The 23,675-nt window shown below is 42.3% G+C and overlaps 1 protein-coding gene and 1 long non-coding RNA gene across 2 annotated transcripts in view; one reads left to right on the top strand and one right to left on the bottom strand.

Moving 5' to 3' along the window:
• LOC113013066 (copine-9-like) overlaps positions 1-23,675 on the bottom strand; it is a 115,633-nt gene that overhangs the window by 35,068 nt on the left and 56,890 nt on the right. The window contains exon 7 of the mRNA XM_026153657.2: positions 7,743-7,806. Within this exon, the coding sequence (XP_026009442.1) occupies positions 7,743-7,806 (64 nt within the window). The remainder of the gene's footprint in view (positions 1-7,742; positions 7,807-23,675) is intronic.
• LOC145422921 (uncharacterized) overlaps positions 1-23,675 on the top strand; it is a 131,988-nt gene that overhangs the window by 89,074 nt on the left and 19,239 nt on the right. The gene's annotated exons all lie outside the window — the stretch shown is intronic.

Here is a 23,675-nt window from a genome sequence, read left to right as displayed (position 1 = left end):
TACAGACACCTGGGCTGTGTCCCAATTCAGGGTCTGCATGCTTGAAGTACGCGCACTATAAGTACGAGAAGTGTGGAAGTGAGAGGCTTGTGAAATGGGACGGTATACGCTTCGTCGCACTGTTCAGGTTGCCTAGCAACCATGATACTAACCGCGAGACACGTTACATACAGCTTTGTGTGACAGAAATGAAGGAGAAAAATGTTTTGTTGGTCATTCATTTTTGTCATGACATCTCTGTCATGATGTCTCTCATGACATATCTGAGGCTGAAACCACCGGACCGTAAAACATTATTGTTGGGCTTCATTTCTGTACTGAAAAGTCATTTAAGATTAGTTAGTAAATAACAATTAGTTAATGTTGTTCATGAGACTAAAGTCATCTCACTGTGGTAATGTGTGGTAACATTATAGTATTGTCAGATTATTAAGATATATATATATATATATATACATATATATATACAGTGGGGCAAAAAAGTATTTAGTCAGCCACCGATTGTGCAAGTTCCCCCACTCAAAATGATGACAGAGGTCAGTAATTTGCACCAGAGGTACACTTCAACTGTGAGAGACAGAATGTGAAAAAAAAATGGTAGGATTTGTAAAGAATTTATTCGTAAATTAGGGTGGAAAATAAGTATTTGGTCACCTCAAACAAGGAAAATCTCTGGCTCTCACAGACCTGTAACGTCTTCTGTAAGAAGCTTTTCTGTCCCCCACTCGTTACCTGTATGAATGGCACCTGTTTGAACTCATCATCTGTATAAAAGACACCTGTCCACAGCCTCAAACACTCAGACTCCAAACTCCGCCATGGCCAAGACCAAAGAGCTTTCGAAGGACACCAAGAAAAGTATTGTAGACCTGCACCAGACTGGGAAGAGTGAATCTACAATAGGCAAGCAGCTTGGTGTGAAAAAATCAACTGTGGGAGCAATCATCAGAAAATGGAAGACATACAAGACCACTGATAATCTCCCCCGATCTGGGGCTCCACTCAAGATCTCATCCCGTGGGGTCAAAATGATCATGAGAACGGTGAGCAAAGATCCCAGAACCACATGGGGGGACCTGGTGAATGACCTGCAGAGAGCTGGGACCAAAGTAACAAAGGTCACCATCAGTAACACACTACAACGGCAGGGAATCAAATCCCGCAGTGCCAGACGTGTTCCGCTGCTGAAGCCAGTGCATGTCCAGGCCCGTCTGAAGTTTGCCAGAGAGCACATGGATGATACAGCAGAGGATTGGGAGAATGTCATGTGGTCAGATGAAACCAAAGTAGAACTTTTTGGTATAAACTCAACTCGTCGTGTTTGGAGGAAGAAGAATACTGAGTTGCATCCCAAGAACACCATACCTACTGTGAAGCATGGGGGTGGAAACATCATGCTATGGGGCTGTTTTTCTGCCAAGGGGACAGGACGACTGATCCGTGTTAAGGACAGAATGAATGGGGCCATGTATCGTGAGATTTTGAGCCAAAATCTCCTTCCATCAGTGAGAACTTTGAAGATAAAACGAGGCTGGGTCTTCCAACATGACAATGATCCAAAACACACCGCCCGGGCAACAAAGGGGTGGCTCTGTAAGAAGCATTTGAAAGTCCTGGAGTGGCCTAGCCAGTCTCCAGACCTCAACCCCATAGAAAATCTGTGGCGGGAGTTGAAAGTCCGTGTTGCTCGGCGACAGCCCCAAAACATCACTGCTCTCGAGAAGATCTGCATGGAGGAATGGGCCAAAATACCAGCTACTGTGTGTGCAAACCTGGTAAAGACCTATAGTAAACGTTTGACCTCTGTTATTGCCAACAAAGGTTATGTTACAAAGTATTGAGTTGTATTTTTGTTATTGACCAAATACTTATTTTCCACCCTGATTTACGAATAAATTCTTTACAAATCCTACCATGTGGATTCATGGATTTTTTTTTCACATTCTGTCTCTCACAGTTGAAGTGTACCTCTGGTGCAAATTACTGACCTCTGTCATCATTTTAGGTGGGGGAACTTGCACAATCGGTGGCTGACTAAATACTATGGTGTTCTTGGGATGCAACTCAGTATTCTTCTTCCTCCAAACACAACGAGTTGAGTTTATACCAAAAAGTTCTACTTTGGTTTCATCTGACCACATGACATTCTCCCAATCCTCTGCTGTATCATCCATGTGCTCTCTGGCAAACTTCAGACGGGCCTGGACATGCACTGGCTTCAGCAGCGGAACACGTCTGGCACTGCGGGATTTGATTCCCTGCCGTTGTAGTGTGTTACTGATGGTGACCTTTGTTACTTTGGTCACAGCTCTCTGCAGGTCATTCACCAGGTCCCCCCCTGTGGTTCTGGGATCTTTGCTCACCGTTCTCATGAACAGTTTGACAACCCTCGGAGTATGTGGCAGGGACTAAACACGATCACAGACTTTAGAGGGAAAACCAGCACACCGCAGACCACGGCCTCTTTGTGTGAGGATCTAAACGTATTCTACGCTAGATTCGACACAGCGAACACCATGAGACCGGACAGTGTGCGCACCGCGGATGACGTCAGTGCGCACACTGTGTCTGAGGAGGATGTGCGGAGGTGCTTCAGGAAGGTGAACGCACGCAAAGCTACTGGTCCGGACGGGATTCCCGGCCGCGTCCTCAAGTCATGCGCCGCTCAGCTGGCTGGAATGTTCACGCACATCTTCAACCTTTCCCTCTCTCTGTCTGTAGTCCCAGCCTGCTTCAAAATGGCCACCATCGTCCCTGTACCCAAATCCTCCACCATCTCCTCATTGAACGACTGGCGACCTGTAGCCCTGACCCCCATCGTAAGCAAATGCTTCGAGAAGCTGGTCAGGGACTTCATCTGCTCTGCACTAGCCGACTCACTGGACCCTCTACAGTTTGCATACCGCCACAACAGGTCCACTGATGATGCCATAGCCCTGACACTACATACTGCCCTGTCACACCTGGAGAAGAGAGACACGTATGTGAGAATGCTGTTTGTAGATTACAGCTCAGCATTCAATACCATCGTTCCCTCGAAGCTGGACAGGAAACTGCAGGATCTAGGACTGAGCAGCTCCCTCTGCAACTGGATCCTTAGCTTCCTGTCTGACAGACGCCAAGTGGTCAGACTGGGAAGCATCACCTCATCCCCCGTCACACTGAACACTGGTGCTCCACAGGGGTGTGTACTGAGCCCTCTCCTGTACTCACTCTACACCTACGACTGCACAGCCACTAACAACTCCAACATCATTGTGAAGTTTGCGAATGACACTACAGTGGTGGGTCTTATCACCAACAGTGATGAGACGGCCTACAGGGAGGAGGTCAGCGCCCTGACCCACTGGTGTCAAGACAACCATCTCACCCTCAACGTCGCAAAGACAAAGGAGTTGATAGTGGACTTCCGGAGGTGCAGAGAAGTACACACCCCCATCACCATCAACGGCGCTGCTGTGGAGAGAGTGAGCAGCTTCCGGTTCCTTGGTGTACATCTGGCTGAGGATCTTACGTGGTCAGTACACATAAACAAAACAGTGAAGAAGGCGCAGCAGCGCCTCTTCTTTCTCAGGAGACTGAAAAGATTCGGCATGAGCCCCCGCATCCTCAGGACCTTCTATCACTGTGCCATTGAGAGCATCCTCACTGGATGCATCACCACCTGGTATGGCAACAGCACCGCCTACAACTGCAAAGCTCTCCAGCGAGTAGTGCGGTGCTCTGAACGGATAATTGGAGGTGAGCTTCCCTCCCTCCAAGACATCTACAGGAAGCGGTGCCTGAGGAAAGCGGGGAGGATCATCAAGGACTCCAGTCACCCCAGCCATAAACTGTTCAGACTGCTTCCATCAGGAAGGAGGTTCTGCAGCATCCGGTCCCGTACCAGCAGACTGAGAGACAGCTTTTTCCATCAGGCCATCAGACTGCTGAACACTTCATAGACACCTCAGCTTCACTACTGGAACTTCAACATTATGCACTCCATACTGTACAGTAATGCCACTGTTTTGCACATGTCTCACTCTGTATATTTTACTTTATATATTTTATTTATTGTTTACTCTATTTAATTTGTAAAATATGTGTACACACACACACACACGTAGAAAAATATTTAGTATACACATTCAGGAATGCATATACTATTATATATTGTACATATATTTATTAGTTTCAGATGTAGCCATTCTTGTATTTTGCTTGTTTACATTATTGTATTTTGCACAACTCTGTTGCTTGTGAAGCTCGCACACAAGAATTTCACTCACATGTGCTGTACCAATGTACCTGCACATGTGATGTGACAATAAAAGTGATTTGATTTGATTTGATTTGATTTTGACCCCACGGGATGAGATCTTGTGTGGAGCCCCAGATCGAGGGAGATTATCAGTGGTCTTGTATGTCTTCCATTTTCTGATGATTGCTCCCACAGTTGATTTTTTCACACCAAGCTGCTTGCCTATTGTAGATTCACTCTTCCCAGTCTGGTGCAGGTCTACAATACTTTTCCTGTTGTCCTTCGAAAGCTCTTTGGTCTTGGCCATGGCGGAGTTTGGAGTCTGACTGTTTGAGGCTGTGGACAGGTGTCTTTTATACAGATGATGAGTTCAAACAGGTGCCATTCATACAGGTAACAAGTGGGGGACAGAAAAGCTTCTTACAGAAGACGTTACAGGTCTGTGAGAGCCAGAGATTTTGCTTGTTTGAGGTGACCAAATACTTATTTTCCACCCTAATTTACGAATAAATTCTTTACAAATCCTACCATGTGAATTCATGGATTTGTTTTTCACATTCTGTCTCTCACAGTTGAAGTGTACCTCTGGTGCAAATTACTGACCTCTGTCATCATTTTGAGTGGGGGAACTTGCACAATCGGTGGCTGACTAAATACTTTTTTGCCCCACTGTATGTATACACACATATATGTATACACACATGTATATATATACACACATATATCCATATATGTATACACACATATACATATATCACTGACTTTCAGCTTGTTGTGTTTGTGGATATATAACTGACTTTAATTATTAAACATTTGAACATAAATAAGTGACGTCATATTCAGTACTTTTCGTACTCTTCGGCCGCTCCATCTTATTAGGGAAATTCCATATACATAAATGTAAATTTCAAAACTCAACCCCATCATTTAATTTGTTTTTGATTGAAATTGAACATTACTTAAACTCTCTTAAATTAACTTCCAATAAAAAAGGTTTATCATTGATTGAAATTCATTCAGAAATGTTTAACGATTGAGCTATCACAACTTTCAAGTACAAAGTTGTTATGAAGTCTGTCACATTCCCCCCGCCCTTTTTTCTTCTTTTTATCCTTTATTTATTTATCCTTCTTATTTCATTGTACTGTATATTATTACTCTTATTTGCCTTGTATGTCTACTGTACAAACTGAACTGGAATGACTGACTGTTCGTTTTATAAGTTCAATAAAGTTTGGAGAAAAAAAAACCCTCTTCGGCCGCTCCCTTCTGCAGTATTTTGCGGCAAAATTATCCACACCCACCGCCGCGCTATGAATTGTGGGATATATGGGACCACGAAGCGTGCACCGGACTACGCTTGATATTTGGGGAAATCGACGGCGCATTTGGAGTATGCATTTGAAGTACACTTCGAATTGGGACAGCCGTCGTCGCGTGGCGGTGACGTAACCGCACTTGAAATGCGTACTTCAAGCGTGCAGACCCTGAATTGGGACACAGCCATGGAGTCCACAACATGAGAACAAATGAAGACAAAACAATAAATACATGCACAGGACAACGAGAAGCTATGAAGCTATGAAGGTGGGGAAAAAGATAGATGGCTACACTCAAGGAAGATGACACAAGGTAAGCAAAACTAAAGCATAATACACACAAGACAAAGACTAAAAAATAAAACAGGAAGTGGCAAAACTCCAGACACAGTGATGGAGGCTTGACAAGACACAGGCGAGGCAGGATTTCTGTCTATTATTGTTTACCTTATGATATAAAACATGTTGAGGTGATTGTTATTGTGAGTTGGTGCTATACAGGGAGTGCAGAATTATTAGGCAAATGAGTATTTTGTCCACATCATCCTCTTCATGCATGTTGTCTTACTCCAAGCTATATAGGCTCAAAAGCCTACTACCAATTAAGCATATTAGGTGATGTGCATCTCTGTAATGAGAAGGGGTGTGGTCTAATGACATCAACACCCTATATCAGGTGTGCATAATTATTAGGCAACATCCTTTCCTTTGGCAAAATGGGTCAAAAGAAGGACTTGACAGGCTCAGAAAAGTCAAAAATAGTGAGATATCTTGCAGAGGGATGCAGCAGTCTCAAAATTGCAAAGCTTCTGAAGCGTGATCATCGAACAATCAAGCGTTTCATTCAAAATAGTCAATAGGGTCACAAGAAGCGTGTGGAAAAACCAAGGCGCAAAATAACTGCCCATGAACTGAGAAAAGTCAAGTGTGCAGCTGCCAAGATGCCACTTGCCACCAGTTTGGCCATATTTCAGAGCTGCAACATCACTGGAGTGCCCAAAAGCACAAGGTGTGCAATACTCAGAGACATGGCCAAGGTAAGAAAGGCTGAAAGACGACCACCACTGAACAAGACACACAAGCTGAAACGTCAAGACTGGGCCAAGAAATATCTCAAGACTGATTTTTCTAAGATTTTATGGACTGATGAAATGAGAGTGAGTCTTGATGGGCCAGATGGATGGGCCCGTGGCTGGATTGGCAGCGAGCTCCAGTCCGACTCAGACGCCAGCAAGGTGGAGGTGGAGTACTGGTTTGGGCTGGTATCATCAAAGATGAGCTTGTGGGGCCTTTTCGGGTTGAGGATGGAGTCAAGCTCAACTCCCAGTCCTACTGCCAGTTTCTGGAAGACACCTTCTTCAAGCAGTGGTACAGGAAGAAGTCTGCATCCTTCAAGAAAAACATGATTTTCATGCAGCACAATGCTCCATCACACGCGTCCAAGTACTCCACAGCGTGGCTGGCAAGAAAGGGTATAAAAGAAGAAAAACTAATGACATGGCCTCCTTGTTCACCTGATCTGAACCCCATTGAGAACCTGTGGTCCATCATCAAATGTGAGATTTACAAGGAGGGAAAACAGTACACCTCTCTGAACAGTGTCTGGGAGGCTGTGGTTGCTGCTGCACGCAATGTTGATGGTGAACAGATCAAAACACTGACAGAATCCATGGATGGCAGGCTTTTGAGTGTCCTTGCAAAGAAAGGTGGCTATATTGGTTGCTGATTTGTTTTTGTTTTGTTTTTGAATGTCAGAAATGTATATTTGTGAATGTGGAGATGTTATATTGGTTTCACTGGTAAAAATAAATAATTGAAATGGGTATATATTTGTTTTTTGTTAAGTTGCCTAATAATTATGCACAGTAATAGTCACCTGCACACACAGATATCCCCCTAAAATAGCTAAAACTAAAAACAAACTAAAAACTACTTCCAAAAACATTCAGCTTTGATATTAATGAGTTTTTTGGGTTCATTGAGAACATGGTTGTTGTTCAATAATAAAATTATTCCTCAAAAATACAACTTGCCTAATAATTCTGCACTCCCTGTATAAAAAAACTTAAATAGACTAATGTGACTGCAAACTCCTACAACACAAAAATTAACAGTGCAATATTGTTCAGTGACATGTGGGTTGTATGTGTGCATGTGTTATTGCACGTGTGTATACTGACCCTGCAGTTACTGAGCTCCTCTGCAGTTAAGATAATGACTCCACACTTCTTCCCAGGAATCCCGCTGAGAGCGTAAATAGATGGAGCGAGAAACAGAAGGAAAAATTGCAAAAGAGGGTAATTGTAGCCTGCCATAAATAATACAAGTGCCAAGCAGATGTCATTCATAGCTTTAAACTGCTGTTAAAGAAACGCTCACACAGTGACTTACTTTCCGATGGGCAAGCCATTTCTAAAAATAAGAGGCAATTACAACGAAAAAAAACTTTTTAACAACTGTAGCGTATTGGAAACAAAATTTTTTGCAATATACGTGTGAACAAATCCATCCACTTGATCTGTCCCTTTTCTTTTCTACAACGTGTTCAAGGTTAAAGATGGCAATGATTCTTTTATCCCGTTCCTTTGTCTCCTTCCTCCTTTTAATGTTAAATTAAATGCGAAGCCTTGAGAATGACCTGTTTGCAGTATTTCTTATCCGACAAATGAACCGTTCCAAAAGAGGATATAACAGGAAAAAAGTGGATGTCTTTAGAAGAAGAAAAAGAGAACGGAGGAACAGACTGGGAAAACGAGCAGAAAAATGAGGGGTAACTTTGTGATCACAAAGGGGGCCAAGCCTGACTGCTGTTTCATTATAATTTTTAAAAGAGTTGAAAATGAGGAGAGAGAAAATTGGCTGGGGTCCGCATGAAGTTGGGAAGTCTAAGTTGAAAGAAAAATGAGAGACCCATTTTTGTGTCAATTTGTGCAGGGTAAATTCAACTCTAATATGCTCATCCTATAACCACCATGTAGCCTGCAGTGACACACACACATTTTAATACATTTGATATTCCTGATATGCCACATATTGGATGGGTTATCATTTGTACCCGGTCTCAGAAACTGACTGTCATCATTACCAGGGTGAAGCGGCACACAGCGGAAGCCTGCTCTGCGCTTGTTTCTGACATGCAGTCCTTTCATGTGCTGGCAGGAAGCTCTGACATCCGAGATCTGAGCAACATGCATCTAAGAGCGGGGCTGTTGATTGTGACTCATAATTAAATTCACAGCATACAACTCAAAGCTACCTTTGGTAACTCTGTATCAGTTTAGCTTAACATTTCTTTGTGACCAGACAAAAGACATTGTGAAAGAATCGGCTGGTTTAATTTACCGATCTCACCCTGTTCTCATTCATACATCATGTTAACACAGCTTTGTCAAAGGTGCTGTCTTATTTATACGCACTGGATTATGACAACGGTGAGATGGTCTGTCATTCCCAGGCTTTTGATAAGAGGAAGCTTTTTCAAAACACAAACATCCCAACTGATCCTTAACTAAAGTCCCCTGGCTCACAAATCTTTAAATAAGTGCCACCTGTTCAGGTACCCGGTGTGGATTTTGTCAGTCTATAAAATAGGACTGTTAAATCTGAGCTGATGATATAGACATAGCAGGTGTATAAAGGGACACGTTTGTAAAACAGGGAGATGCAAAAATGACATTATATTACACCCTGAGATGAAATGCCAGTAACTATCAAAACAACCAAATTCATTTAATTTGTATTTGGAGCAAGGTAAAATTGAACTGTCAAGAATGACGCAGTAAGCCTGGAAACAGCTGTCCCGCTACAATGTTCTGTTTCAATGACGTATTATTGGTATGCACTGGTAGGTCTAATTCCTCCTCGGTGACCTTTAACTCTAACAATAATGCTAGGCAATCAGAATTTGTTATTTTATCTTTATTAAATTATTTTCTCTATTAGGTCTTGGAAATCAGGCAACAAAGAAAATAATCATTCTAATTAGCAAATATAAAAAATACACTGCTCAAAAATATCAACAGAACACTATGAAAAAAGGTCAGATCTCAATGGGGAAAAAAATCATGCTGGAAATCTATACTGATATAGACCCGGTAATGTGTGAGCCACAAATGATGCAACCAGCTAGTCCATTTTGCCAAAATGTCATTGCAACTCAAAATAGCACTTAGCCCCCACATGCTTCTATGCGTGCCTGGCAATATTGGGGCATGCTGCTAATGAGGCGATAGATGGTGTCCTTGGGATAGATCTGGACCAGGGCATCACTGAGCTCGTGTAGTGTAGTAAAAACTGTCATGAACGATAAGGAGGGAAAAATGTGTGAGACCTCCAGCTGTAACAGCGTTCCTGTTTTGGGGCCCCAAAAGTTTGATTCTGTTCATCTGGATGTAGCGTTTTCAGTCGGAGAAATGTTTCTCCGACTGAAAACGACTGAAATGTTTCCCTCCCAGCCCATTGTTCCTGGTTTCATTCATTATGCAATTACACTGTTTATAAGATTGGGGAAACCTGCAGTCAGCTGAGACTGATGAAGTCACTTGGATGTGTGACGAAACGTTTCTCCCACTGAAAACGTTACATCCAGATGAACAGAATCAACCTTTTGGGATTTACTTAACTGGATGCTTGAGCATGCATCAAGAAATACTGTTTTGGGGGTTTGTCTCATTGTTGTCCCTCCAGTGCAGCAGTTGTTAATTTCATTAACACTAAAGCAGCTGAAACTGATTAACAACCCCCTCTGCTACTTAACTGAGCAGATCAATATCAAGTTTAACTGACTCGATGCTATACTCTGATTAAGTGTTCCCTCATTGTTTGTCTCTTTGACTTTTCACCAAAATGTATGCTTAGGGTTAGAATCTAAAGGGACATCATTACAATCACTTTTAAAATGTTGTTCTGGGTAGACTTTGGTGCACAGTCAGTACCGACAGTAGCAGTCAAACTATGGCGGTCTGATTATAGAGACCCAGAGAGCACCAAAATGACATTTCTCCACACCACCACAGGGAGACTGGCCTGGACAAAGAAGGTTTTATGGATTCATTCTGTTTAGCCCAAAGTCTGACCATCTGCACGCTCAGCAGAAACAAAGACTCATCAGACCAGGCTACATTCTTTTCCAGTGTGCACCTTCATGATAATGGAAAACCTACTGCACTACTGCATCAGAGCTCTATTTATTTTGGCCCAGAGCAGGAAAACTCAGCCAACTTTGGATATGTTACAGATGACGTTTGTGCAAAGCCTTATGTAGCCTTAGTGTGAAGGTAGCTGCAACTTAGCAGAAGGTTTTCCAAAGATTCAGAAAAACTCTGTGCAGCACCGTAAATGCTGCTGTCAGAATCACTGATATTTGATCTGAGCATTAAGTGAAAGCTCTAGATTTCACTTTGATTGGTTGATTGAATAACTGAACACATTAACAGGTGCACAGATGCTCTGTGAGTGTATATATGTAGTTGTAGGTAATAGGTACATTTGAGCAAATTACATATTTTTGGAGAAAGAATATCTGTGCAACAAAGCACAGAAGAACGGCCTGGTTTTGTTTATACTTTGTACCAAAGAGACAAAAAACACTGTAATTTGAGGACTGGGATGTAACGTCTACATATCTGTAGCCATGCAAGTTCCAGTTCTACAAACCATCTTTTCCCACAAGTCTACAATGATTTTTCTGGTTGCATATATTTCATATATTTCATTTACTTTTCAGCCTTTCAAGTGCTTTCAGTACTTTATGTTGTAAGTTTGTAGTTTCTGTGACTGAACTTTCTCACTTTCCATCAGCCCTGGTTTCATTCAGTGGTCGAGTGTAGCTTGAAGCAGAAAAGAAAAAACAATGAACTAGAAAAATTTGAGAATTTAAATTGGGTGGCACAGTCACAAGGTGTTTGCATTGATATCGAGACACCCTTTTCAAATCCTTTTCCTTTCCACACACACACACAATTCACACTTTTGTGAGACATACAAATGTTATTCATGTGTGTAGAAAACATTACATAATAATATAAATGGTGCTAAAGACGCAGCTATAACCTTGATTTGTGATTCATTTCAGCTCAATTTGAATCATGGTTTTGTTGTGAAAGTAAGAATGAATGTGCTCAGTCTCTGCAATATTCATCAAAAGTCATTATCCCATTTTTAGATGCCTTTCATTTATTTATGTATCAATTTATTTATTTATTTTTGGCGGGACTGTGATTTTAATGCATTTTCATCTGCTGCCATGTGCCAAACTGGAGCCCAAATCCAACTTGTTGGAAACCGAGGGCCTGAATCCAAAGCCATGAGCTGCTGTCCACTGACCCTGTGTCAGGCTCAGGAGGGACTCGGAGGCAGACCGTCACTAAGGTTCACAATTTAATTACACGTAGACACCAGGTGCGGGTATATACAAGTGAGGGGGCACAGGAAGAGGGTCTCCGGGGAACACAGGCACGGGAAGGGAACGGCTATATACACAATCCACTGAAGCTCAGGTAGCTCGGGCTCCGGTCTTTAGGTCACCGAACGGCGGTCCTCAGGCTGGCGAGAAATGAGTGTTACACAATAATCCAGCGAGGAAGCACTCCCAGCAGCTGCCTTAAGAAGTGAGTGAGATGATTGTTTGCAGGTGTCCGAGCCAGGGGCTGGAGCCGTCAAGACTCCGCCCCGGTAGAGCGCAGTGTGCGGAAGGGGAGAGAGGGAGATGCAGCACAACAAAAACACTTGTAGCCATACAGAGTCAGCCGAGAAGGCACAGGGTCATGACACCCTGAATATTTCAGTTGTGTCCCAGTTCAGTGTGACGATAAAGCAGAATGTGGAATAACAGCCACATCGAGACACAGATGACACAGACTTATTGAAAGAAAACGCTCTGAGATGATAAGTGAGAAGAGAAAAATACGTGATCATATGACACAAGTTCATTTAAAGATTTATAGATGAAAGCTCTCGCCTTGGCTCGTAAACCCAGAGCCTGTTCTGACATAGTTTTCAAGTCGGTGGATTCTCTAGCTTGTTCTGCCTGCCAGCTGTAGTGAGCAGCTATACAATGAGAGAATTATTTATGAATTTATCTACGCAGTGTGTCGAACTGTACGCCCGCCAGCTAGCCCGCCAGATGCAAGAGCTGCCTGGACTCTAGAGTATCTGTCCAAGCCTTAATAGCTCTCTAACTCCAGACTAACAGTGCTGCTCTCCGTATCTGTCTGAGATTATACACGTATTCACCTGATTTGTTTCTCTTCATGAGATGCATTCAATACCACAGAGACTTGCAAGACGTCAGCATGGTGTGGAGTGCTGCGAGCTTGAGGTGCATGATTGCAAAATAACAACAACCCCCAGTTTATGTGTATTGATTTAGAATTTCTACAGTTTTCCACGGCACCCACTCAGAGTAAGTCAGCTGTGAGCTATTTCATAAGAAGTGCACAGCTCAAAGGCAACAAAACAGGCTAGGTTCCCATCTGCTGTTAATATAGAGATGTCAAGTATAGATCTTGACGAAGCGCCTTTAACCTCTGGATCATGTTTGCCCATTTAAGAGTACACAGAGTGGCATGCAAAGAGGAGTGGGTTTGGTTTTTGTTTTTTCATTATTCTTTGAAACAGAATTTCCTACAATAATTCAGGCCAGATAGAATTTTCAAACATGGACGCCTTAGTGTAGAAAACCTCCGTTCTACTTAAATATTACCAGATTGTGTTGATTTTACTGATTTGCTTGTTGCAGCATGTCTCCAACTTTTGAATCATACTATATACTGTATGTTCATTGATACAACATGTGATTTCAAAATCGTCTCGTAACACCTGCGACACAGGCAGCCATAATGGGCCTACAGCGGCTTGCAGAAGTATTCAGCCCCCTTGAACTTTTCCACATTTTGTCACATTACAGCCACAAACATGAATCAATTTTATTGGAATTCCACATGAAAGGCCAACACAAAGTGGTGTACACGTGAGAAGTGGAACGAAAATCATACATGATTCCGAACATTTTTTACATATAAATAACTGAAAAGTGGGGTGTGTGAGCAAAGGGTCTTGGTCTGAGTGCAGTCAGTTGCCCATAGACATTGCCTGATGAGTGCTAATGACTAAATAGAGTGCACCTGTGTGTAATCTAATATCAGTACAAATACAGCTGCTCTGTGATGGCCTCAGAGGTTGTCTAAGAGAATATTGGGAGCAACAACAACATGAAGTCCAAAGAACACACCAGACAGGTCAGGGATAAAGTTATTGAGAAATTTAAAGCAGGCTTAGGCTACAAGATTTCCCAAGCCTTGAACATCCCACGGAGCACTGTTCAAGCCATCATTCAGAAATGGAAGGAGTATGGCACAACTGTGAACCTACTAAGACAAGGCCGTCCACCTAAACTCACAGGCCGAACAAGGAGAGCGCTGATCAGAAATGCAGCCAAGAGGCCCATGGTGACTCTGGACGAGCTGCAGAGATCTACAGCTCAGGTGGGGGAATCTGTCCATAGGACAACTATTAGTCGTGCACTGAACAAAGTTGGCCTTTATGGAAGAGTGGCAAGAAGAAAGCCATTGTTAACAGCAAACCATAAAAAGTCCCGTTTGCAGTTTGCCACAAGCCATGTGGGGCACACAGCAAACATGTGGAAGAAGGTGCTCTGGTCAGATGAGACCAAAATGGAACTTTTTGGCCAAAATGCAAAACGCTGTGTGGCAGAAAACTAACACTGCACATCAGTCTGAACACACCATCCCCACTGTCAAATATGGTGGTGGCAGCATCATGCTCTGGGGGTGCTTCTCTTCAGCAGGGACAGGGAAGCTGGTCAGAGTTGATGGGAAGATGGATGGAGCCAAATACAGGGCAATCTTGGAAGAAAACCTCTTGGAGTCTGCAAAAGACTTGAGACTGGGGCAGAGGTTCAACTTCCAGCAGGACAACGACCCTAAACATAAAGCCAGGGCAACAATGGAATGGTTTAAAACAAAACATATCCATGTGTTAGAACGGCCCAGTCAGCTCTAAATCCAATCGAGAATCTGTGGCAAGATCTGAAAACTGCTGTTCACAAACGCTGTCCATCTAATCTGACTGAGCTGGAGCTGTTTTGCAAAGAAGAATGGGCAAGAATTTCAGTCTCTAGATGTGCAAAGCTGGTAGAGACAGACCCTAAAAGACTGGCAGCTGGAATTGCAGCAAAAGGTGGTTCTACAAAGTATTGACTCAGGGGGCTGAATAATTACGCACACCCTACTTTGCAGTTATTTATTTGTAAAAAATGTTTGGAATCATGTATGATTTTCATTCCACTTCTCACGTGTACACCACTTTGTATTGGCCTTTCACGTGGAATTCCAATAAAATTGATTCATGTTTGTGGCTGTAATGTGACAAAATGTGGAAAAGTTCAAGGGGGCCGAATACTTTTGCAAGCCACTGTACATCTCTGAAGTGTGCTTAAAGTGCATTGACTGAGTGTACGGATAGTTGGTGCCTTGCAATTTAACTTATCAGCTGAAGACTCACAAAAAATGTCCAGGACACATGGATGCTTGAATTTACTGATGGAATTTACATCACAGAGACTCTAGTACAGTCATGGTAATGGAAAGCATAAAACCCATTTAACACATACTTCAGTGTTTGCTTTGCCATAATATACTCTATAGCTGCATACAGAATCATACAGTCTGTGTACTTTTGCACCTTATTTCCATATCATTAATAATAAACAGCACCATACAAATTGGCATGGATTAAAGTCAGTCTATATCATGTGTAGTGGGCGTAACAGAGTTACATAACAGAGAATCCAAATTTTAATTTGATTGGTCAGCTGTGTGTATTAGAGAGTAAGGTGATTTTGAAGAAGTCAGCCTGTTGTAGAGAGCTTAATCTAAAAAACAAATAATAATAATAACTTAATGAGGCTGAAAAACATCTTAAAATCTTATCAAAGTATATTGTTCTTATTGCTAGCGAGAGTGTGAAGGGGGGGCTGATAAGCTTCACAGAGATGAAGTTACATTGTGCTTACAACAGTTGCGTTTTCAAAAATAGACATTGGAAAGCAGAGGGTTTACATATAAGGACCGGCAAGACATTTCCAATGTACCCACATGTTGTGAGTTGTTAATAATATGCTGTTTAAACTTATTCTATGAGTTTCATTTGTTACTGTTCGTTTTGCTCTGCTGCTCGGCAAAGTTACAGCAATAATGATACAGAGCAGGAGGGTTCCTGAGGACAGGTACAAACATCATTAACGGATTTACATTCAAAAAATAAAAGCAAATAGGTTTTATTCCTTTTTTTTTTTTGCTCTAGTATGACTTTCAAACCTCAGCAAAGAATTACAAACATAAAAAACAAACGTTTAAATACAAGAGCCAAACGTTAAGTTTGTGTACCTCTGCCTCTTCCATGTAGGAAGCTGCATATTCCTACATGGAATTGTTTGTTGTTTCAACAAGTGGTGCTGCTAACAGATTAGACATGTTGTCCGTATCGCACACTGTCACATTATTTGCCAAGATGCTCAAAGCTGGCAAGCATAAAACTATCTCAGAACGAATTTATGCCTGCTCAAACACAGCCATGTACAAACATGTCTCTGGTTTACAAGATAAAATAGCAACTAATTCTTGCCAGTTGGAAGATAACACGGTTGTAAATCTGTGTTGATTCATCTGTCGGTGATGGTGCGGCAGATTTCTTTTTTTTCAATGAGAAGTCAGAGCTTATAAAAACAATTCTGCCACATGTCTAATCGCACAGCATGTGTCACAGGTGATAGGTGATATTTGGTTTGCTGAGCTTCAACTTCGACACCAAAAACGGATGTCGGCACTGTTTTTTTTCCCCGTCACATCTGGAGCGTAGGGAGAATTCATTTCATTTCAAGCCTAATAAAGTTAATATTGTCTAGAGAAGAAGAGCAGCAGCTGAAGTGTTTTGTCTTGTCACAGGAGAGGAGGCCAGATGAGGCCTGAACCGCCATGCCAGATGGCAGGTGACGGCGCTGTAGAATGAGAACCACGGGGTGGTGGTGATGTGTGTGTTTGTTTATGTGTATGAGGAAGACAGAGAGAAATACAAAACAGAGATTAAAATGGGAAGTGTTGCTCAGATTGATATTTTAAGTAGACTCTTTTGCTGGGTACATGGCAAATGTTTAGCAAATAAAAACTGGACTAAAACTATAGCATCTTAACACTTATATTAACAGGTTAAAATATGTATATTCGACCTGTGACACACTTGAATTAAGACTAAATTTGGATTGGTCTGTTGATACCATTACACATTACATAATTGTGTCACAGGTATTTCCTACACGATATAACTGGTAACAAGGCTTATGAGTTTTGATAGAATTCCCATCATTTCTACATGTTTTAGGAGGCACTTAACACATTTTGTATGACTTTAGGGTCTGTTAAACTACAGTTACATATGTTAGCATCCTGACATTGATAATGCTAACATGCTAAGGTTAACCTGGCCTTTTGGCCTTCTAAGATTTTTTTTTCAAATGATCATTTATTATACAGGGTGGGCCATTTATATGGATACACCGTAATAACATGGGAATGGTTGGTGATATTAAAGTCCTGTTTGTGGCACATTAGTATATGTGAGGGGGCAAACTCCTCAAGATGGGTGGTGACCATGGTGGCCAATCAGAAGTCGGACATTTTGGATCCAACTTTTGTTTTTTCAATAGGAAGAGGGCCATGTGACACATCAAACTTATTAGTAATGTCACAAGAAAAACAATGGTGGGCTTGGTTTCAACGTAACTTTATTCTTTCATGAGTTATTTACAAGTTTCTCTTAGTTCACAGCCATTGACATGTCGAAGAGGTTAACACGTGAGGAGCGGATCGAAATTGTGTTGATATCTGGTGAACGCAGTAACCGGGTCATTGCAGCAGATTTCATGCTACATGCTACAGTTAGCAAACTGCTTGCTAAGTTTCGTGAAACTGGTTCAGTGTTGGATTTGCCAAAATGTGGACGCAAAAAAAATTGTCACTAATGAAGAAACAAGAGCCCAGAGCATAGCACTCTCCGCATGTCACTGGAGAGTGGCATTAGTCGAACATCCCTTCGATATTAGCTACTCACAAATGGCACCCTTACAAACTCCAGCTACTGCAGCATCTCAATGTCATGGTCTGCGGCCCGGCGTCCGAGGTGCTGATGGGATGCCCACGCCCACGGGCGTGGCTGTTAACTCCACACCTGCACCCCATCCCAGGCGATCATCAGGTGGACTATTTGATCCAGCCCAGCCTGCTGCTCCACACCAGTCCGTAGTCGTCTCACAGCGGTAACGTACACCTGCGGGAAAGCGATTGTGAAAACTCATCTGTCTGAACTAGCGCTAATTCTGTCCTGTGCACTCAGATAACAACTCGGCGTGTTTTTTGAGCCACCTGCCTGTCCACCTGCCCGTCTGGAATCGCCTTCAGTACTCGCCACCTCGACTTTCCTGGAGCTCCCCTGCGGACCCTCACCCCTCCCTCCAGCTCCCACAGCCCCGCTGTCATCGTAAGACTCATACTCTTCCCCCACGTATGCTGCTATTTCCCCGCGCCCCAATAATTCTTTTCCTTTTTCTGTTGCAGCCTCCCACAGTCTCATTTTTGGCGTTCCTGCGCGACTCATCTCCCGGTCCCTTGGTATCTCTAGTTTCACGCGTGTTTTCCTTCTACCCTCCCGGGACACCTTCAATTAAAATAAAGTTTATTTTCTCGTACTCCTGTGTGTGTTGACTCTGCTTCTGGGTCCAGCTTGTGCGCTGAACTTCGGTTCATGACACTCAATGAGGATGACCCAGATTGGCGCACAGAATTTGCAGAATGGGCAAAACAAAAATTGGAACAGGACGCAGAAGATTTTGTTCAGTGATGAGGCAAACTTTTATGTGAATGGTGAAGTTAACAAACAATATCACTGCTATTGGTCTGACACTAACCCCCATTGGATGGATCCCTCCAAGACTGTTGGAACAACAAAAGTGATGGTTTGGTGTGGTATATGGGGTACAACGATAGTGGGTCCATTCTTCATCAATGGAAACCTCAAGGCCACTGGATATTTGAAATTGCTACATGATGTTGCTACATGATGATGTGTTTCCCTCTTTATGCTCTGAAGCTGGCACGTTCCCTGAGTTTTTCAAGCAAGATGGTGCACCACCACATTATGGGTGCCAGGTCCGAGTATTCCTAGATGAACCAACACGTTCTCACTCCCAAAGCGTAACATTTTACGCTAGGTGACAAATCGTCAACATATTACGTTTTCGGCTACCAACCACATTCCTAAATGACGACCTCGGAAAAAGAGGAAATATGAGAAGCGTCTGGACTCCATCTACACATGTTCGCTCTTTTTCTTCAAATCGCTTAGAAACACACTATTTAACATCATTATAGTCCTGGTTAACATCAGGAATAAGCTTATGGTTAGGGCTAGGGATAAGGTTAGGTTTAGGGCTGGAATACAGGGCTGGCACGTCTATTACCGTGGGAGCGTCATTGCACTGGATTCCAGCCATAACCCGCCGCGTACCATAAGAACGCCAAAGGTCTCCTTTCGCGTTCCTCAGGAACGCCGTGGGACGTGACAAAACGTCGACATGTTACGCCTCGGGAGTGAGAACGGACTGGATGAACAGTTTCCTGGAAAGTGGATTGGTCATCGTGGGCCAGTTGGTCTCTCGATCTGACCCCCTTAGACTTTTGTCTTTGGGGTCATCTGAAGGCAATTGTCTATGGTGTGCAGATACGAGATGTGCAGCACCTGAAACTACTGATACTGGATGCCTGTGCTGACATTTCTCCTGTGGTGTTGCTATCAGTGTGTGAAGAGTGGGAGAAGAGGGTTGCATTGACAATCCAACACAATGGGCAGCACACTAAACACATTTTATAAGTGGTCAGAAACTTGTAAATAACTCATGAAAGAATAAAGTTACGTTGAAACCAAGCACACCATTGTTTTGTGTAATTACCAATAACTTTGATGTGTCACATGGCCCTCTTCCTATTGAAAAAACAAAAGTTGTATCCAAGATGGCTGATTTCTAAATGGCCACCATGGTCACCACCCATCTTGAGGAGTTTGCCCCCTCACATATACTAATGTGCCACAAACAGGACTTTAATATCACCAACCATTCCCATGTTATTACGGTGTATCCATATAAATGGCCCACCTTGTATATTTATACATTTATTAGTTTATCAGTTTGAAGTATTACATAAAAAGAATAGTAGCATAGTAAAACTGCTTTGAATTTACATTATTTAGAGCCCAGCCTACCAGGCCAGGTCAAGTTGTTTGGTATAGGTGGGAAGTCACATGGAGAAAAGTCAGTTTTATTAATCACCCAGTATCATGTATGCTGGTTTTAAAGGATATATGCATCTCAATGTTGCAAATTCTGTGAGTCACATTTCCTTCAACTGCATATTGTTAAAAAACTTTAAAAAGTCTATTTTACTTTGTAGCATTACAGAGTTCCTCCTATAAGGAGGGTCAAATCTGAGGTCAGATTAGACAATTGTATTTCAGACTTCCTATTCATATGTGCAGAACTCCAGGAGAATTAGATGACCTGATGAAAATGATCTGCTACCCCCATTTGGGTCAGTCTAGTTCAAAATCAGGGTACAAAATTTATTTTAGTGATTTCTGGTTTCAGTTAAGAGTTTCTGGTGTTAGAACTGACCAAGTAACCAACCAATAATTTTCACTTTCAATTACCCGAGGTAGTAAAGTTTAAGAAGCATTTTGCCTATAGACTGGTGACATCAGCATGCAACCAAATCTCTGATTAGTACATATTAATAATAATGGAATAGACACCTAGTCTGTGTTAATCAGCAAATCTGGGCCCTGTCCTTACTCTCAGTAATTTCCAACAATGTATCCCCACCTGTCTGTATTCCACTGTGGTGCAGCAGTATTAGGAAATCTGCAGATGTCTTCTCCACCAGCAGCATTTCAGTAACAATCACATAATACTGCCTGCAATCTGTCACTGTTTGCTACCACACACAGAGCAGAAAATGTGTTATTTTGTCTGCCTGACAATGTATTTTTTGCCAAAACTTTGTGGCACTGCGTGTATATGTGTGTATGTGTTGGCTTTTGCCTGCGTGACATCAGCCACAGAGCAGAAGGCGTCCCACCAACTGCCCCCAATTACCCACCATGAACTCTGACACACTGCAGCGACAGACTGACCACTGTCTCGCAGAAAGAAAAAAAAAGGTGAAATTTCATGACACTGGCTGTTTTGCTGTCCTAAACACATCTGCTAAACCGTCCCTCTGGACAGCTTATTTAGTCCACTATCCACCTCATCAATCTACATCTGGGCAGGTGACAGCGTGTGGGATTGTTAATAGATCCACCTCATTTTTTCTGATTTTGTTCACAAATGGGTAATTTGTCTGCTTGCTTTCTTGCTCGTCAGCCAGGAAGGGTGATGATATGGTAAAAAAAAAAAAAACTTTTCTGCTTCGTATACGGATGAATTCATATGTTAGTTATTGCATGTGGGTGTGTGGGGTTATGCTGGTCTTGACTAACATCAGTTCCAGTTTTAAAATACCTCTAGTATGTGGTCATGCTGTATGGGTGTCCATATAACACATGCTGCTGAGCTCCCCATTTATTTGTTCAAAAGGGTGTATTTTGGATCATTGTTATACTTTTACCGCCTCGGCTAATAGCCCCCTCGGTTACCATGGCAACAAACAGGTAAGTGGAAAGGAGTGCTTAGTTCGCCACGCAGCGTGAAGCCCGTTTCTAAAACTGTTGACCTATAAAAATGTACACCCACCAACACAAGGAGGCTCCCACAATCATATATATGTCCTGGAGTTGTTCTGGATTTGCGTGAGCGTTTGATGACAGCGATTGGAGAAAAAGCAAAAATAAAAATCAATAACCTATGTACAATTTGATGCTTTTCATATACAGCAACTGTGCATTTGTCTTTGTCCAAGCTTAGTGTGTGTGTAGTTTCCCAGCCTGCTCCACAAGTGCAGCGAATCTCCTAAATGACAGCACATATAGAGAGGACTCTGCAGTTTGGAAAGTAAACACAACTCTGTCTCTTTCTGCCTCTCGAAGGAAATTTACACTGCCCTACATCTATCTTGCTCTTTCTACCAGCCCAACTCCTCCATCCCAGCTTTATTATTTCTTCCCTCTCTTCATTTCTTCTTTTCTGTCTCTTGCACCTTTTCAGTCGCCTCTACCCATTTTATTTGTTTTTTACCTTTCGCTGTATTCCCTTCTCTCCCTCCCTTCCACCTTTCTTCCCGCTCTACTGAGTTGTCTGTCACCCTTCACATACCTCTTTTCTATCACCTCTTCAACTCCCTCTCCCCCTTCATCTTTCCCGTTTCACCCCCTGGGCTTTAGTGGTGTCTGATCTATCAGAAGCTCCAGACACCTGTCTATTCCCTGCAGGCAGCCATCAGAGACACTGACCATATGGGAGGAATTGTGATTGCGCTCCTCTGGTCTCTTTCTGTTTTATATCCCCTTTTCCAGGGTAGTCTTTTCTTCCCAAAATGCTTCTCGTATTGCCATTTCCCTTTGGTTCCTTTCAGATTTTTTTCTCACTAAATCTTTCACGCTGTCAAGACTGGCTTGTGGTGTAGTGTGGGAGTGGTGTTGAGGTAGAGCAGGCATTGGACAAGAGGTGTTTCAAGGGATCATTAGGGAATAATTTGACAGGTGTGGATGTTTGCTGTGTTGCTTTAGTTGTTTTAAGCAGTTTTTAAAATTCAAAACATTCGTCTTTGAAGGGAATTGAGGCCACCGGGTATTTTTGTCTCAGGTATTTTAGGATTTTGTATTCATGGCATAAAACAACCGAGATAAAAAAGACTAAAAGTATTTGTTGGGATTATGGGAAATAAAATGCCAACCTTGGTTAGATATTTGTCACTGTCCAGTTAAGCATAGTTCAACACTGATACGATGCATGTCACAATATATTATGATTGCTGTTACTGAAAACTTTGCACAATGCAAAATGGGTCACGCATAGTGATGAACCCACATTATCCACCTGCTTTGTAGTTGCCCTCAGCACAGAAAAGTTTTGATTAACTCTGCAGTATGCAACTAATTTTAGTTAACTTAGCAGCCAAAAGTAATAATTTTTATTAGAGAGGGTGGTAGAGACCACAGAAGCTCTAAAATGCAAGATCTCAACTGCATTACAAAACCTAATTACTAAGAATCAACTAAAACATGACAAGGGCAGAAGTCAGCCACTGTATGTGGTATTCATTTCCCATTATAAACTATTATTAATGAATAATTAGCTAGTACTGATATATTTCAACTCAAAATATTAAGGTTTTAATACAAAAGTTAGCAAAACATCCTAAATGGTGCCACCTGAAGCCCATTATTTCCTGTGGCTTGTGGTTTTCAGCTGCACCAAGCAAAGCGTAGCACAAGTACAAACAGTTAAAGTTAAACATAGATGAACTATGTAGGACCTTTGGCATAGCTGTATAAATGCATTGCCACCATTTACAACCATTTAAACTCTTTTGATAGTGAACAAAACAATCACAGTCTTTGTGGACAATGTTGATGCAAAGTGTTGTTACATTCATAGGAAGATGCTACCATATACTATGGTGTAGGACAGGCCTGGCCAACTCCAGGCCTTGAGGGCCGGTGTCCTGCAGGTTTTAGATATCACGCTGGGTCAACACACCGGAATCAGATGATTAGTTCATTACCAGGCCTCTGGAGAACTTCAAGACATGTTGAGGAGGGAATTTAGCCATTTAAATCTGCTGTGATGATCAAGGACACATCTAAAACCTGCAGGACACCAGCCCTCGAGGCCTGGGTTTGGACACCACTGGTGTAGGATTTCAGGGTTTCGGGTTTAAGGTTATAGGATACCTCACAGAGCATAAACCCAATCAATCTCATGGTGTGGATAATAATGTTGAATAAGAAAGCTGAAGTTAGACACAAAGAGCAAAGAAAATATGAAGTATGGAGCGTGACAAAATATTTCCCCCAGCAATATATCATAACGCTTCCTCCTGTGATAG

Source organism: Astatotilapia calliptera, chromosome 20 (genome assembly GCF_964374335.1).
Source record: "Astatotilapia calliptera chromosome 20, fAstCal68.1, whole genome shotgun sequence".
NCBI lineage: Eukaryota > Metazoa > Chordata > Actinopteri > Cichliformes > Cichlidae > Astatotilapia > Astatotilapia calliptera.
This window is presented reverse-complemented; position numbering and strand designations above follow the sequence as displayed.